The 13120-nt window shown below is 51.2% G+C and overlaps 4 protein-coding genes across 5 annotated transcripts; 2 read left to right on the forward strand and 2 right to left on the reverse strand.

Annotated features, from left to right (window-relative positions):
* Positions 1-1391: 1391 nt before the first annotated feature.
* On the forward strand, positions 1392-3801 carry LOC128271478 (thialysine N-epsilon-acetyltransferase). 2 transcript variants are annotated; one of them, XM_053009033.1, is made up of 3 exons: positions 1392-1537; positions 1608-1822; positions 3004-3801. In XM_053009033.1, exons 1-3 carry the CDS (start codon positions 1448-1450, stop codon positions 3305-3307), a joined length of 609 nt encoding a protein of 202 aa, XP_052864993.1. In that variant the 5' UTR covers positions 1392-1447; the 3' UTR covers positions 3308-3801. The 2 variants fall into 2 exon arrangements, with proteins under 2 accessions (XP_052864993.1, XP_052864994.1); XM_053009034.1 differs by lacking the exons at positions 1392-1537; positions 1608-1822 and adding an exon at positions 2076-2920.
* LOC128271479 (uncharacterized) lies at positions 3327-4104 on the reverse strand. The gene is made up of 3 exons (XM_053009035.1): positions 4004-4104; positions 3743-3943; positions 3327-3674 (listed from the first exon to the last, which is right to left on the reverse strand). The coding sequence occupies exons 1-3, from the start codon at positions 4082-4084 to the stop codon at positions 3435-3437; spliced, it is 522 nt and encodes a 173-aa protein (XP_052864995.1). The 5' UTR covers positions 4085-4104; the 3' UTR covers positions 3327-3434.
* A 718-nt stretch (positions 4105-4822) lies between these two features.
* On the reverse strand, positions 4823-6549 carry LOC128273176 (zinc finger protein 721-like). Its single transcript, XM_053011099.1, has 3 exons — positions 5804-6549; positions 5380-5730; positions 4823-5293 (listed from the first exon to the last, which is right to left on the reverse strand). The coding sequence occupies exons 1-3, from the start codon at positions 6539-6541 to the stop codon at positions 4988-4990; spliced, it is 1395 nt and encodes a 464-aa protein (XP_052867059.1). The 5' UTR covers positions 6542-6549; the 3' UTR covers positions 4823-4987.
* A 201-nt stretch (positions 6550-6750) lies between these two features.
* Positions 6751-10481, forward strand: LOC128271617 (trafficking protein particle complex subunit 10). The gene is made up of 3 exons (XM_053009210.1): positions 6751-6871; positions 6959-10126; positions 10201-10481. Exons 1-3 carry the CDS (start codon positions 6847-6849, stop codon positions 10437-10439), a joined length of 3432 nt encoding a protein of 1143 aa, XP_052865170.1. The 5' UTR covers positions 6751-6846; the 3' UTR covers positions 10440-10481.
* The last annotated feature ends 2639 nt before the right edge of the window (positions 10482-13120 follow it).

Genomic DNA, 13120 nt, shown 5'->3' on the forward strand with positions numbered 1-13120 from the left:
GTCTAGCCCCACGACTTCGTCTCCACAGGGCTTTCTCTCGCTCACAAATACTGATTTGTGGCCCGTTGCGTCGTTCCGAGATGTTTGTCTCCCGGTGCAGTGCCACCCCAACGTAGTGCTAGAGCTACACTTGCCCGCCTAGTAGTAAGATGTGTGCTCGCGTCTTCCCCGGCGTGCCTAATCCTCTGGCGTGACGAACGATCGATGACTCCCTTTACTGTTCCTGAATTATATTGCATTATGTATCTGTTGGAATGGACCAGGTCGTAGTTGGTTTTGAACTCAAGTCTCGGTACGACCAGGAGTCTTTCGCATAGAAACCGGTGAATCGGTGCAGCGTTGGACGGGGATTCTAGGAATCAACGTCTTGGTCACCAATTTCTTGCCCAAATAGCCCACGTCCTGCGGAGCCTGCGTAATGATAACGCTCCACCCGGATTTCATCATTCGTCCGGGCGCGCGTGTGTTCCACGGTTCGGTTGTCGGTTTTTTCGGGGCTCCACGTTTTTCAACATCCACGACCTTTCGAAGATTCGGAGCGGAGTTAAGAACGAGAATAACAACTGACAGTTCGGACGTCTAATTAACTGTAGCCACCAAGATGGAGGGGTCGTTAAGATAGTGGACGATCCACGGGGCCACCGGGGGCTCTTGCGGGCATCGACATCCGCGTGCACTATGCGTTGCCCTTTGATCTGCCACTGAACTAATGGCATCTTCTGTACGTGCTTAGATTACAGCCGGTGGCTGAAGAGCGTGGTTGATACAAGAAACCTCTCCCCAAGAAGCCATAAAATCTTCGCAGGGCCAATGAAGGACTAATCCAGATCGAAGCCGGATCGCAAGTAAGATAGCCGGCTGCAAATGCTGTTGGGGCGGACCACCTGTAGTTCTATCGCTCCTTCACAATCAGCTTGGCGTGGGGGCCGCAGTTCCAAAACACGCACTCGGTGGTCAACGATTTGGTACCCCTTTTTCGTATCAGTAGTAAAGCACCGTGTTAATCGGCCGATTTTCTGGAGTAACGCCCCGGCCTTCCTAGACCTAGAGGCTCAGGGCAACGCGTCACGCCGGCGAACCAGCTGTTGTTGATAACTACGAGAAGGGGCTGCACCGGACCTGATACCGCCACGGGATGCATCGCATCCCATCGGGGCGTCACCAGCCAAACCAACCCTGCCCGGTTACCCGAGGGCCAGGCCACGAGGCCCCGATGGCTGATTAGTGAGGCGCCTGGGGCCTCTCGGTGGGAAACCGGCACCGGGGCCCGCGGTCGGAGGAGTAGTACTCCGTGCACTGATAAGATAAAATTTTTAATTTACAAACTAATTTGATAGTACCACTCAATTCAACCAGTTATCAACGGGACGGGAGTTTTGTCGGGCCGTGGCTTGTGCAGTTCAGTCGTGTGCCGTTCGCAGAAACGGTAGGATCCGGAGCGGCAGCGATGGCATCCGCCAGTGGGGACCGGAGCGGGTCCGTGAGGGTCCGCCGAACGGTCCGCGGGGATCTACCGGAGGTGGTCGCCATGATACAGGTAATGGGCAAGCGCGGGCAGTGACAAAGTTGAGAGGTCGGAAGTCCACGGAAGTGTCTTCTATGTGCAGGAGCTAGCCGACTTCGAGAAGATGCCTGCCGGGCCGCAACTCACCGTCGAGGACCTGGAGCGTGATGGTGGATTCCTCGATGGGCAGCGATCATGCCCGGACGGGCCAGTGTTCCACAGTTTCGTGCTGGAACTACAGCACGATCCGCCGGGTGACGCTAATCAGAAGCCGTCCACGTCAACGCCAGCCGACTGTAGCGGTGGACCTTTAACCCGGTAAGACATTATTTATAAACAGCGCACCGAGTCCGGCCCGGACTGAGGCAGCTTAATTTCAACCATCATCGTCGGCGAACAAACAACCGTACCACTCCTGGAGCCCCCCGCTCCAGGCCAGGCTCCGCAGCAGGTCCGCTGGAACAAGAAAGTTCCATACGCCGTTCCCGCCGGTTCTCCTCCGATCGCTAGACCAATGTTGCGCCAAATGCCTCTCTACTGCTTCTGGCTGCTGATAACGCAAGCGCTCGGGACGCTCGATGGGCAGTAATTCTTGTTTGTCCCGAGTTTCGTTGCCTCCTTTTTTTCCTTATTTCTTATTTTTAATCTCAGACCACGCAACGAGGAGCCTCTTGCGGGTGCCCCCGTCCACGGCCTCCGAGCCTCCGGGGCTATCAGTTTTGGTTTGTTTATTTTCTATTTTCCTCTGCCCACAATCGAGTTGCTGGGAGTTGCTCTGGGACCAACCCCGTGGCTCCGTTGAACTGGACGGATGTCAAAGCTGTCGCTCGTCGCCGTCGGAGTCGGATCCACAGAAGTGTCCGTTCCCAGCGCTCCTATGCACACACAATCGGACGGACTATGTACCGGGCACTGGGTGGTAGGCGCACAATTGTTTGCACAATCCGGTGACGGCCCACGGATCGACACCGAGGGCCGCAGACGTCCTGGGCCGTAGACACAGCCTACGAGTAAAAACCACACAGCTGTAGATAACACACATTATTGGTCGGATGACGGTTTTCTTACCGTTACGCCCGGCGGCACCATCTTGGTCGTCGCTGCGTTTGAATGCGCTGGACACAACCAGCCCCCTCTCTCCGCTACCAGCACACCAACGGAGTTGCCCTCCTTATCTTATCAGCAAGTATATTTAACCATGATGCCACCCATCATTATTCCCATTTACTCACTGGATCGACCGATCCCTGGCTGGCCGACGGCCGTGAACGGGTGCACTCCAGAAATGGCTGCCATCGCTGGGCGAGCGAGAGAGAAGCGGGAAAGTTCCAGCTTACGCCGTCCACCAGCGGCGGCCCAGACTGGTGACATCGGCGGCCGAGGTCGCTTCCAAACGCCCCTTTTTATGCTGCTGCCGTAAAACAAAGAATAACCGTCGAATGTTTCATAAACACGCCATTAAAGCACGTTGTTTGTTTTGTTGGTCGATCATACTGCAGGAAGCTGATCGGGTACGCCATATGCTTTTACTCGTACTCAACGTGGCAAGGAAAGTCTCTGGCCCTGGAGGACATCTACATTCGGCCGCAGTACCGACGGCACGGATACGGCGAACATTTCTTCAAGGCACTCGCTAGGCATGCACGTGACAATCACTGCTCGCGGATCGACTTCCATGTGCTGGACTGGAATCCGGCTACCAGCTTCTACCGACGGATGGGTGCGCTGGATCTCACCGAAGCCGAGAGCTGGCACTTCTATCGTTTGCCAAAGGATGCCATCGTTGCGCTGTGTGACGAGTGAGATTCGAAATAGCTTCTGGTTCCCTTGAAAGGACCCACCCTGCGATTTTATTGCAAGTATTATAAACGTCCAGCTAGAAATACAACAACATCTAGAACCTACATTTCGTTCCCACCACACAAATGTATCAATTTATTACGGTGGTTGTGTCCAACAACGGAGGTGGAGTTGCCGGCTTTCCATGTTCCAACATCAGGTGGCACTTGTTTTCCGCTTCCTTCAAAATAAGTACATTCCCCACCAGATTGACCAGATAGACTAGTACCACCATGAACAGTGACGCATTATACAGACAGTTGAAACATCCGTTGGGCAGCGGCTTACTGCACCTTAACCGTTCGAACAGACCCATAAATCCGTGAAGGAACTAGAAACATTAAACGCATGGCGGTTTCATTAGTGCCCTTGCAACGCACACGGGGGCATCACACTTACCAGCAGCACGAGCGAAATGCCAAAAAGTCCCAGCAATAAATAATACAACATCCCGAGTCCTGGCCCAACCTTCAGTATGTAGCAGATTTGGCAAAAGTTCACCGTTATCAGTGTCATATCAAACATGCTCTGCACGAACGTGTTCCCCTGGGGACTCTTCTGTTTAACCGTGTCGTCATTCCGTTCCAGTGCCGGTTTCGTCTGCGAAAATGGATCGATTAAACATTATGAATGAAAGCAATAGTTTGTCACCTACCTCACCTCAACGGGGTCACCGGTTTCCATTTGCGGAACAGTTCGGTACGGCTCCGCGTTCCAATCAGTGTCCATTTCGGCACTCATGTACCACGCCCGACTGTTACCGCACGCTGACACTTATATCGAACAGGTAGCAAAACTCCCCGACAGACCATGGGCGCGCCGTTATCATGCCAGTTATCGCATTTGATTAACACGATAACGTCAAGAGGCGCCCACAGCGGGATTCTGTTGTCTTTTGCACTGTGAGCCGATTATCTTTCAAGTCGGGTCCAAATGTAAACTCCCTGAGATCAATTATCTCAAACGTACACCGAAGAAAATTATGTGTTTTCCATTCACGTGTGGCTCTGTATATTGTGCCTGAAACAGATTGTTTCGCGGGAAAAAGGGTTTTCTCATTTGAAACTCCAGCATGGAGCATGTTTATTCCTCAGTTCTTCGTTCAGTTCTACTTACTTATTTGCATGGCACAACAAGCGCCGTATATTCGAAACCGAAATTGTCCGTAGCATGCTTAATTCCTACGTAAGCCTCAGACCCTTTGATTTAGAATGTCTATTACATCAGCATAGGTCAGCAGATGGTCCCTAAGGTCCGCACTCCACAGTCCCGGATTGCCCGCTCTAGCGCGATGTTCTCTCGGTTCGGAGAACTTGCCATCTACTTTCAATTGGTTCGTTGGAGGAGATCATTCGCAAAAGTCTGGTGAATTCAACCGGTATTCCGAAACTCTGCCAGACTGTACAATTCGGAATCCTCCCTAACCAACTATCCCATCAAGACGGAGAGTGTGGAGATCGTTTAGGTAGCAGGACATTTTTTTATTGAGCAACGATAACGGTTTTGAATAGGATCAAATTAAAACGCTGTGAGATAGTTATTACTAAATAGGTGCTGTTCACCGTACCTTATTCAAAACATACAATGGTAAGATTCTGTGTGGCCTCCTTGAATCTCGTTCTGTGTACCGTTCGTTACGCACTATTATGGGTTAACCGCTCTTTCAATCTTCTTTGGGCCCACGGCGACCTTCTTTTGTACAGCAGCGAGTTTCCTTTTCTTGTCGGTAGAGGCATTCTTCAAAGGTTCGACCGTTGTGCCGTGGACACTCTGAAGGTGTTTTTTCCGATTTACATTTCGATCGAATGTTTCGTCGCACAGGTGGCAGGGGAACACGTTTCGCGACCGACTGATTCCCCGATGGGTGTTCAGGTGCGACATCATGTTGTACCTTTGAGCAAATCGTTGGCCACAGTCGGGACAAGCGTACGGTTTTTCGCCAGAGTGAGCCTACAGGGAGCAGTCGAGAGAACAATACAGTATTTGTGTGCCTGTCCAATCTCTCAGGAGGCATTCGATTTAGATGAAAAACTCACACGCATATGTCGCTTCAAATGGGACGACGATCGGAGTGCGTAACCACAGATGTCACACTTTTTCGCCCGTATGTTCTTGTGGACCAGTTGATGCATGTAGAAAGACGAATAGTGGATGTAGCGCTTCCCGCACTCATGACACTGGTAAGCGGTTTCGCGCGTGTGAATGGCCATGTGACGCTGAAGTGTCGCCTTCACTGAGAACGACTTTTTGCACACCTCGCACTCTAGCTCTGTTCGGCGAGTGTGCTTCAGTATGTGGCTAGCGAGAGCGGCTCGTGATTTGACAACAATGCCGCACAACTTGCACTTGTTCTCTGCGATCATCGAATGCTCTTCGTCCAGGTGAAACTGTAAAAGATAAGTTTTGTTTCTAGTACTATTCCCGGTGCAAACGACAAACACCCTACGACGCTTCATTTACCTTACGCTCGGTCCGCGACTCAAAGGTCAAATCACAAAAGAAGCATTCAACAGCCATACTGTGTGCCGCTTGTTCTCCTCCCCGTTGCGCATCGCTGTGGTCCGCTTCCTTCTCGGACATTCCTTCGGCATCCGATTCTAGAAACTCTGCATCGGTGTAGTCAACCCCAATGTATTCCTCTTCATACTCATCACCCGCAGGTACCAGCTCACGTTTGATAGGTGGCAGAATTTCCTCTAAGGTGTGGTTTTTGTACTGATACGAATGGTTTTTTGCATCTATCAAATCGTCGAAAATAATGCCACAAGTTCCGCATTTCAATGAAAGGTACAGCTTGGTTTGTTCTTCCCCGGCCAACGCAATCTCCAGCGGAGCAGCAGCAACAGCAGCAGAGATTTCATCCAGTGGCTTCTCGTGGTGATCTTGCAGTTCCTCCTGGAACTGTTTTTCGTCGAACACGAACACCAGTCCAAGGTCGTTGTTTTTCAGCAAATCGAGCATTTCATTTTGGATTATTTTGGCCTTCGTGTGTGCGGCATCGTATTCATTCATCTTGCCATAGCACTCCTGGCAAGTGGCCGAGTCGGCCAAGTTATCGTGCTGATCTTCCAAACTGTGCTCTATAAAACGCTCCAGCAATCCGCACACCGAGGTTCCCGAATACTTAGTCTTTAGTTTGATCAGGTTCCGATGGAAGTACCCACGGGTTTCGCCACATATTACACACTTTTGCGGCATTATTTTGCTTTCTGTACCTAACACCGATTGTTTATGAAGCTACCAAAGCTTTGTTTGCTAAGCAAGTGACAGTATAAACGTCAAAAACTCACAGCATAGTTTGCAAGCATTTGGGTGCCTAGCGGGGGCAGCTGCAAGTGTCAAATCTATTATCGCCGACCTGCGGTGAAAGCGACAATCCGAGCTCAGCAAGCGGGGATTTGATATCGGGAAAAATGATGATTGGTTATCGTTGCTTATCATAGGTGCCGTGGACCATTCGCCACACTATTCCAAGGACCCGTTGTCTCTCCCATCGCCCCAGTATGGACTGTAAGCCACTTCTGACTTGTGAGTAGCGGGCGGGGACTTGTGAACCGGGGGCCAAAAGTTTGACCACGTAAACAACATCGGGCATGCAATTTCTCCTCCCAAAAGATTCTGGCGATTGTCGCATCTTTAAGACTTTGGAGCCCCACATTGTGGCCGCTCTCCCGGCGGACTCGGCCGAATGGAAGCGTTCGTACGGGCGTCCGGTAAAGAATGTCCGCGTAGAGGCCACTTTCAAACCGTTCGATCAGGGAGCGCTCGAGAGATACAAGGAAGGCAAGTGGAGCATCGTGGACCACCCGGTGCTGCACATCTACGTGACCGAGTGTAGCGACGTAGAGGCGTACCGTGGGTCGGTGAAGGAGGAAATAGATCAGTGGCTGAAGGTGCTGAACACCTATGGGGTCACCGATTGGATGATTCTGCTGGTGGAAACGTTGGATGTGAAAAAATCGAAAAACATCCTGCCCCGCACGACAGTGCTGGATAAGATACGGCTTGATTTCGCCTCGAAGAACGGCGATCGCTGTCTGTCCATCCTGAACCCGGCCCGGTTCGAGCTGAAGGCGACGGAATCGTTTCGCTGCCTGTTGCAACGGATTCGCCACCTGATGCTGACCGGTTACAATAGGAGTATCGTCAAGTACGAAGAACTCATTCGTACGAACCGCGAAAATCGTATCCAAGAAAACTGGAGCTTTATCGATTATTTCTTGCTGCAGGAGCAGCTGGCGTTCGTGCTGGAGATGCTGGGCCAGCACTCGGAGGCACTGGTACAGTACGACGAGCTGGACGCAATGTTTTCGCAGTTTATCCTCAACTCGGTGTTTGGCGAGAAGCAAAAGTGGCTCCAGATCTTTGATCAGCCGCTCTACACCTTTCACGGCATCTCGCTCAATCCGGCCAAACTGATGGAAACGCGAGCGAAGATCATTTCACGCCATGTCACGCTGCTCGAGTTTCGCAGCTACCTCTTCGAGCGCCAGTGCATGCTGCTGGACGCGGCTGGCAAACCGTGGGAAATTGCCGAACGTCTGCTGCCCTTCCTGTTTGCCACGTTGCGTGAAATCGAGGCCCTGAAGCTAGAAACCCCCGAAGGGGCCCTCGCTTGCTGGGAGTTTGTGTGTTCGCTCGAGGTTCTCAACCTGTGCGATAAGGTGCAGGAATCGAAGGACATCTACAAGTGCTCCCAGTTTTCCGCTCCCATATGGAATCTGGCCAAAGAGAAGTTGCACGGTTTGGGAAAGCAGTGTGGCCTGCTGCCCGGCTTCGTGCCGACTTCGGAGCAACTGCACACGGTCGTTCATCTTTCGGCCGGCATGGGCGACAGTCTGCCTGCGGCGGGAAATGTCGGGCAACGGCTAGAACCCGGACCGGAACTGGGGGAATCGCGCAGCAAGTCGCCGGCGAGGAAACCGAAAAAATCGGCTACCGATACGCTAAAGGAGGCTCTCGGTTCGAACCAGGCGTTCACCAAACTGTATCTCGAGCTTAGCGAGCTGGCCATCAGCACCTACAAGCACGTGTCGCGCCTCCGTTCGGCCCGCCTGGTCGGGCTAGATCTGGGCAACTTCTACATCACACTCAACGAGCCACAGAAAGCGGTCAACTTCTTCACCGATTTGCTGCGTGAGCTCAAGGCGGAAAACTGGCACTATCTGGCCAGCCAAACCCTACTCGAGCTCGCTTCGTGCTACCGCAAGATGAAGGACAACGTGAACTACACCAAAACATGCAGCGCGATCGCGTGCTGCCAGGATCTGGAACTTCTGGTGCGTACATTCTATTTCGATGAGTTCACTAAGTCGCTCCGCTTGCTGCAGACGATTCGCAATGAGGACATTGACGCACTGAGCGTACTGTGCTCTCTCGAGGATCACTTCCGCATCGATCGTGTCCAGCTGGACAGCACCTCCATCGTGCAGGACGACTTTGTTATCGTGAAGCTCGATATCGAGAGCCACTTCCCACGGGAACTGCTTGCCGCGCAGGTACTCTTGTCGTTCGAAATGAATGCCAAACAAACCGTTGACCCCGGTGGGGCAGGATCGAAGCCAAGCGGCACAGAGATCGGTGCCCATCTGCCCGTCATCCTTCATCTGGACTACAAGCAGGACAATACGCTGAGTGGAGCTTCCGTGGCGTGCGATACTCCGGTGAAGCAACCGGTACGTAGAAGCAGCAGCACCCGGCGCAAGGTGTCCCCGACGCAGCGTTCCGATTTCACCAACTGTGTCGCTGTCGAACAAGTTTTGCTGCAGCCCGGACCAAACACGGTCACGCTCAAAACGAAAGCAACCCGAGTCGGCACTTGGAGCTTCCGGCAACTGTCGGTGCAGATCGAGAGCGTAGAGTTCCTCTCGGAGAGCCTGCCCGTGCGGTGCGAAACATTTGAAACCATCACGAAAGCGTCGATCGCTTCGCTCAACTTTGTGAATCTCGTGGCCGGTGTCGAGCAGCCGGTGGAACTACTCATTTCAGCCGGAAGCTTTCGCTTTCCAAAGGACACTTCGGCTACGCTGCGCTGTTCGAAGAATCTCCGCATGCGGCTGGCGGGCCCCGTTCCGCTGGCCGCATTCGAGCGTGATCTGACCGTACCGCTGAACGATTTCGCACCGTTCGAGCAAAGAACGATCGCGCTGGAAGCGATCTGCGACTTGCCGGGCAAACGGGAGGAACGGGCCATCGAACAGAAAGTTTCCCTGCAGGTGCCGTGGAGTCGCAACGAGCTCAACATTCCGCTTCACTTCATGCCCGCGCTGATCGCTTCCTGTCGGCTACATTCGTCCGGCACATGGAAGTTCCTCCAGGTCGTGCTGAAGGGCGTCAGCGACTATCGGTTGGTGCTGCGCGAGGCGCAGATGTCGTGTGCGGCCGAAGGGGTCACTATTATCGATATTAATCCGCACGAGCAACAGGAAATGGTCATGAGCAAAGCTCTCTCCATCTCGTACTTGTACGAGCTGCAAGTGGAGGCGCTCAAAGCGGAACGGGAGCATCCGATCGTGAATGTGGACTTCCGGATGCGTTTCGCCGATGCACTGGTGCCGGCGGAACGACGAACCTATCTACCGTACAGCGTCACGTTTGACGTGATGGACTACACGACACTGTTCACGATCTGTGCGAAGGTCGAACCGCAGGAACTGTGCCGAGTGAACTCCGTTTGTCACCTCAATCTGCGCATCTCGAAAGTTCATGACAATCCGTACGCCGATCTGATGTACGAAGTGCTGGCCGATCAGAACATGTGGGCCGTCGTTGGCCGCACCGCAGGTTTGTGGTCCTTGGCTTTTTGTTTATCTTCATGGGAGTTCAATTTATCTTTTGCTGTGTTCCGCGTCCCACAGGTGTCATATCGATGGAGGAAGTCGAAAGCCACAGTATCACGCTGGATGTGTTGCCGCTGGCCGCCGGGTTTCTGCCACTGCCAAACATTCGCCTATCGAAATACATTTCGGCGAACAAATCGAAGAGTGATGCCCATCCCCGATTGCAGCCGTTTCCGCCGGGACAAATTTACAACGCTACAAAAAGCATGCAAATACACGTGCTGGCCAGCACCAACACCGACCAACAGACCCAGTAACTGTAGCGGAGCACCAGAATCCTACGATAAATGGCAATTGATTTAATGGCAATAAAACATGACGCATTCCTAATCGAAACGCGGGACAATGTTGGTATTGAGTGTGTCATGAGAGAAAACGAAATGCCAACCGTTAGAACGTGGCCCTAAGACAATTGGGAGTCTGATTTAGGAATAACGCAAAAAAAGAATATCGATATCAGTCATTAACCTAAATGCAGTTTTGGACATTCGTCTAGGACGATAAAAGGTACACTATCTTATCTAGGACCTTATCTTATCGCAATGCACGACTGCAGACTACGTCGAATGCATTCGCACGGTGCCAGACTTTCGACACTTTTGGCAACGTCTATTTGAGTGTTTGCTTTGTCTTCAGCTACGCCTATTGCCGGTACCAGATAGTCCGCTAAACTGTTGGAGTGTAAAGCCGTTTCGAAAGCATGAGTGAGTCGCAAGTTCGTCAACGTAGCTCGGATGCGTTTGAACTTATGGATTCTGGACAGCGGGATCGGAAAACCCAACAGCCACCACCACCAGACGAGGCGTCGTCGTTCAACATCGACACGGAAAGTACAGCCGGACTTGTGACGATTGTAACGGTCAACCTGCATCAGTTAGAGCAGCTATTGCAAATCGGTTCGGACTTGGGGCCCAAGTATTGGATCTTCCTCCTGCTGTTGCTCACTTCTATGCTTTCCGTGGTAAACTTCATCCGATCGATCCGGTAGTCGACGGTCCGGTCATCCGCTCATAAAATTCTTTCTTCCAGATTGCGGTTCTGTTGATTCGACGAATACAGACTAGCCGTCGCATAAAGCGTGGTCGGAGATTCAAGTCGGTGCTCGAGTGGATCAGCATTGTGTTAACGGTTTTGATTTTTATGTGCAATCTTACGCTGCAAGTTTTTACCAATCTGAATACGCAGTGCGCGATTCTCTTAAACCAACCGTTGCCTCTGCTCGGTAGTCAGACTCCGAATGCAACGACTGCCTAATACCATGCAATTCCGGTGTTCACATTAAACTACGATTTTCTACTCGATTACAATATCCTCTGTGCAGGTAAGCGTAAAATTCCGTGTTTGGGCGTGATAGGATTGTTATGGCGTGTTAGGTCTGGTCAGTATTTTGTGCTTATCTAATTAGGTGTTGAGACTGGTCAGTATTTAAGGCAGATATGTCGACACTATCAGCGAAAGAAAAAACCATCAAGTACAGAAGATAGCTACGGTTTTAGCCTATTTGTTGTTTGTCGCTGCGATCAACGGTTAAAAAATGTTCTAAGCACGGTTAGGTAGTTAATGTTTTTTATTACTCCTAGCACCGAGTGCTAAAACATTGCTGCTCTTTCCGTCTCCTGATCGCAACTAATCCTCATCACGCTCCGTTTGCGCCTTTTTCGTATCCCTGGTCTCTCGGTCGTCGACCTGCTCTCCCGGTAAACGATCCATCTTCACGCGTTCGATCCTCAACGCTTGGACCGTTTACCGGGCCTAGGTTGAGTTGACAGCGGTGGAGGGAACCCAAACTGTTATACGCAACACTATTCGTTAGTCACTATTCGTTCTGTAAAACGTTTGTGAGGTTCATAAAGTAATTAAACTATTTTTATTGCAGCAATTTTGCGTTAATCCGTTACATTTGTAGACCCCTGTAGCGCGGCACAGTTTTCACGTAGCTTAAGATCGTATACCCTGCTGTCAAATATGTGTTTACGTACCCTAAGATCGAACCCTGCGAACCGTCAAAATTTAATCTGTCAACGGAAATAGAATTAACGTGTTCGGACACTCCATCTTTGGATGTTGTCCGTGTCAGACGTATCTGAACTTAAGTCTTGTGTCCCCTTATGTCCCTTCTGTTTTAAGTCTTCTGTCTTCTGTCCCCGTGTTTCCGGCATCCTTTTTACAACACAATGAACGAGGTAGGGTAGCTTCACTATTGTTTCAAACAGCATAAAAAGTTTACTTTTCATCATCCCCACAGGAAAGGACACAAAACCAGTGGAAAGCGCGGGAACTAATCTTCGTCGGGTTTACCACTATCTTTTCCGCTTCCAATACCGTGCTATTGGCTAACGTTGGCCAAGCGGTTAACTTCCGCCGTGCGCTAACGCGCGACAACACATCTCACGCGGAGACGGTCCTACTGGTTACGCTACTGGTCGGTGTGATGCTGTCCATTACACTGCTCCTGATCCGTTTTCTGGCTCGCTGCTGGATAATCATCGTACGGATTGGTAACCCGACCACGACCAAAGAGGAAACCGTGCTCTGCATTGGCGGTGGATCGGAATTGTCGTTACTGCTTTTGATGCTTAACACCGCTCTTCGGGTGTTTGAACCGCTTTCGCTCATCTGCGGCACCGGACAACAGTTGTAACCGGAGACACGAAAACACCTTTTTGGTAAAACCGATTTTATTCATTGTACATTCGTTTACACTAAACACAACATTAGAGTCTCTTGCAACGAGGTGCCGTCTGGTCTCCCAGCCAAGCCAAATAATGCCCGTGTAGAGCCCGCGTCCGCTTTTTGGCAGCGCAAGGATGTATTTGTTTTATTCTTTGTTATTTGTTTTATAAAAATATTCTTAACCTAGCTATCTGCATACAAATGTTAAATGAAAAATAAAAGAACACAGCTTAACTGCGAATCTCGTTGTCTGGCGGCGTCAGAT

The sequence above is a fragment of the Anopheles cruzii genome, chromosome 3 (assembly GCF_943734635.1).
Source record: "Anopheles cruzii chromosome 3, idAnoCruzAS_RS32_06, whole genome shotgun sequence".
Classification (NCBI taxonomy): domain Eukaryota; kingdom Metazoa; phylum Arthropoda; class Insecta; order Diptera; family Culicidae; genus Anopheles; species Anopheles cruzii.

Excerpts from the sequence above, each read along its gene's own strand:
- LOC128271478 (XM_053009033.1), top strand. The coding sequence starts at position 1,448 with ATGGCATCCGCCAGTGGGGACCGGAGCGGGTCCGTGAGGGTCCGCCGA. Across the intron at positions 1,538-1,607 it reads AGGTGGTCGCCATGATACAG|GAGCTAGCCGACTTCGAGAA; the intron begins GTAATGGGCAAG and ends TTCTATGTGCAG. Across the intron at positions 1,823-3,003 it reads AGCGGTGGACCTTTAACCCG|GAAGCTGATCGGGTACGCCA; the intron begins GTAAGACATTAT and ends ATCATACTGCAG.
- LOC128271479 (XM_053009035.1), bottom strand. The coding sequence starts at position 4,084 with ATGAGTGCCGAAATGGACACTGATTGGAACGCGGAGCCGTACCGAACT. Across the intron at positions 3,944-4,003 it reads AAACCGGTGACCCCGTTGAG|ACGAAACCGGCACTGGAACG; the intron begins GTGAGGTAGGTG and ends CCATTTTCGCAG. Across the intron at positions 3,675-3,742 it reads GCATTTCGCTCGTGCTGCTG|TTCCTTCACGGATTTATGGG; the intron begins GTAAGTGTGATG and ends TAATGTTTCTAG.
- LOC128273176 (XM_053011099.1), bottom strand. The coding sequence starts at position 6,541 with ATGCCGCAAAAGTGTGTAATATGTGGCGAAACCCGTGGGTACTTCCAT. Across the intron at positions 5,731-5,803 it reads AGTCGCGGACCGAGCGTAAG|TTTCACCTGGACGAAGAGCA; the intron begins GTAAATGAAGCG and ends TATCTTTTACAG. Across the intron at positions 5,294-5,379 it reads ATTTGAAGCGACATATGCGT|GCTCACTCTGGCGAAAAACC; the intron begins GTGAGTTTTTCA and ends TGCTCCCTGTAG.
- LOC128271617 (XM_053009210.1), top strand. The coding sequence starts at position 6,847 with ATGGACTGTAAGCCACTTCTGACTT. Across the intron at positions 6,872-6,958 it reads CTGTAAGCCACTTCTGACTT|ATTCTGGCGATTGTCGCATC; the intron begins GTGAGTAGCGGG and ends TCCTCCCAAAAG. Across the intron at positions 10,127-10,200 it reads CGTCGTTGGCCGCACCGCAG|GTGTCATATCGATGGAGGAA; the intron begins GTTTGTGGTCCT and ends CGCGTCCCACAG.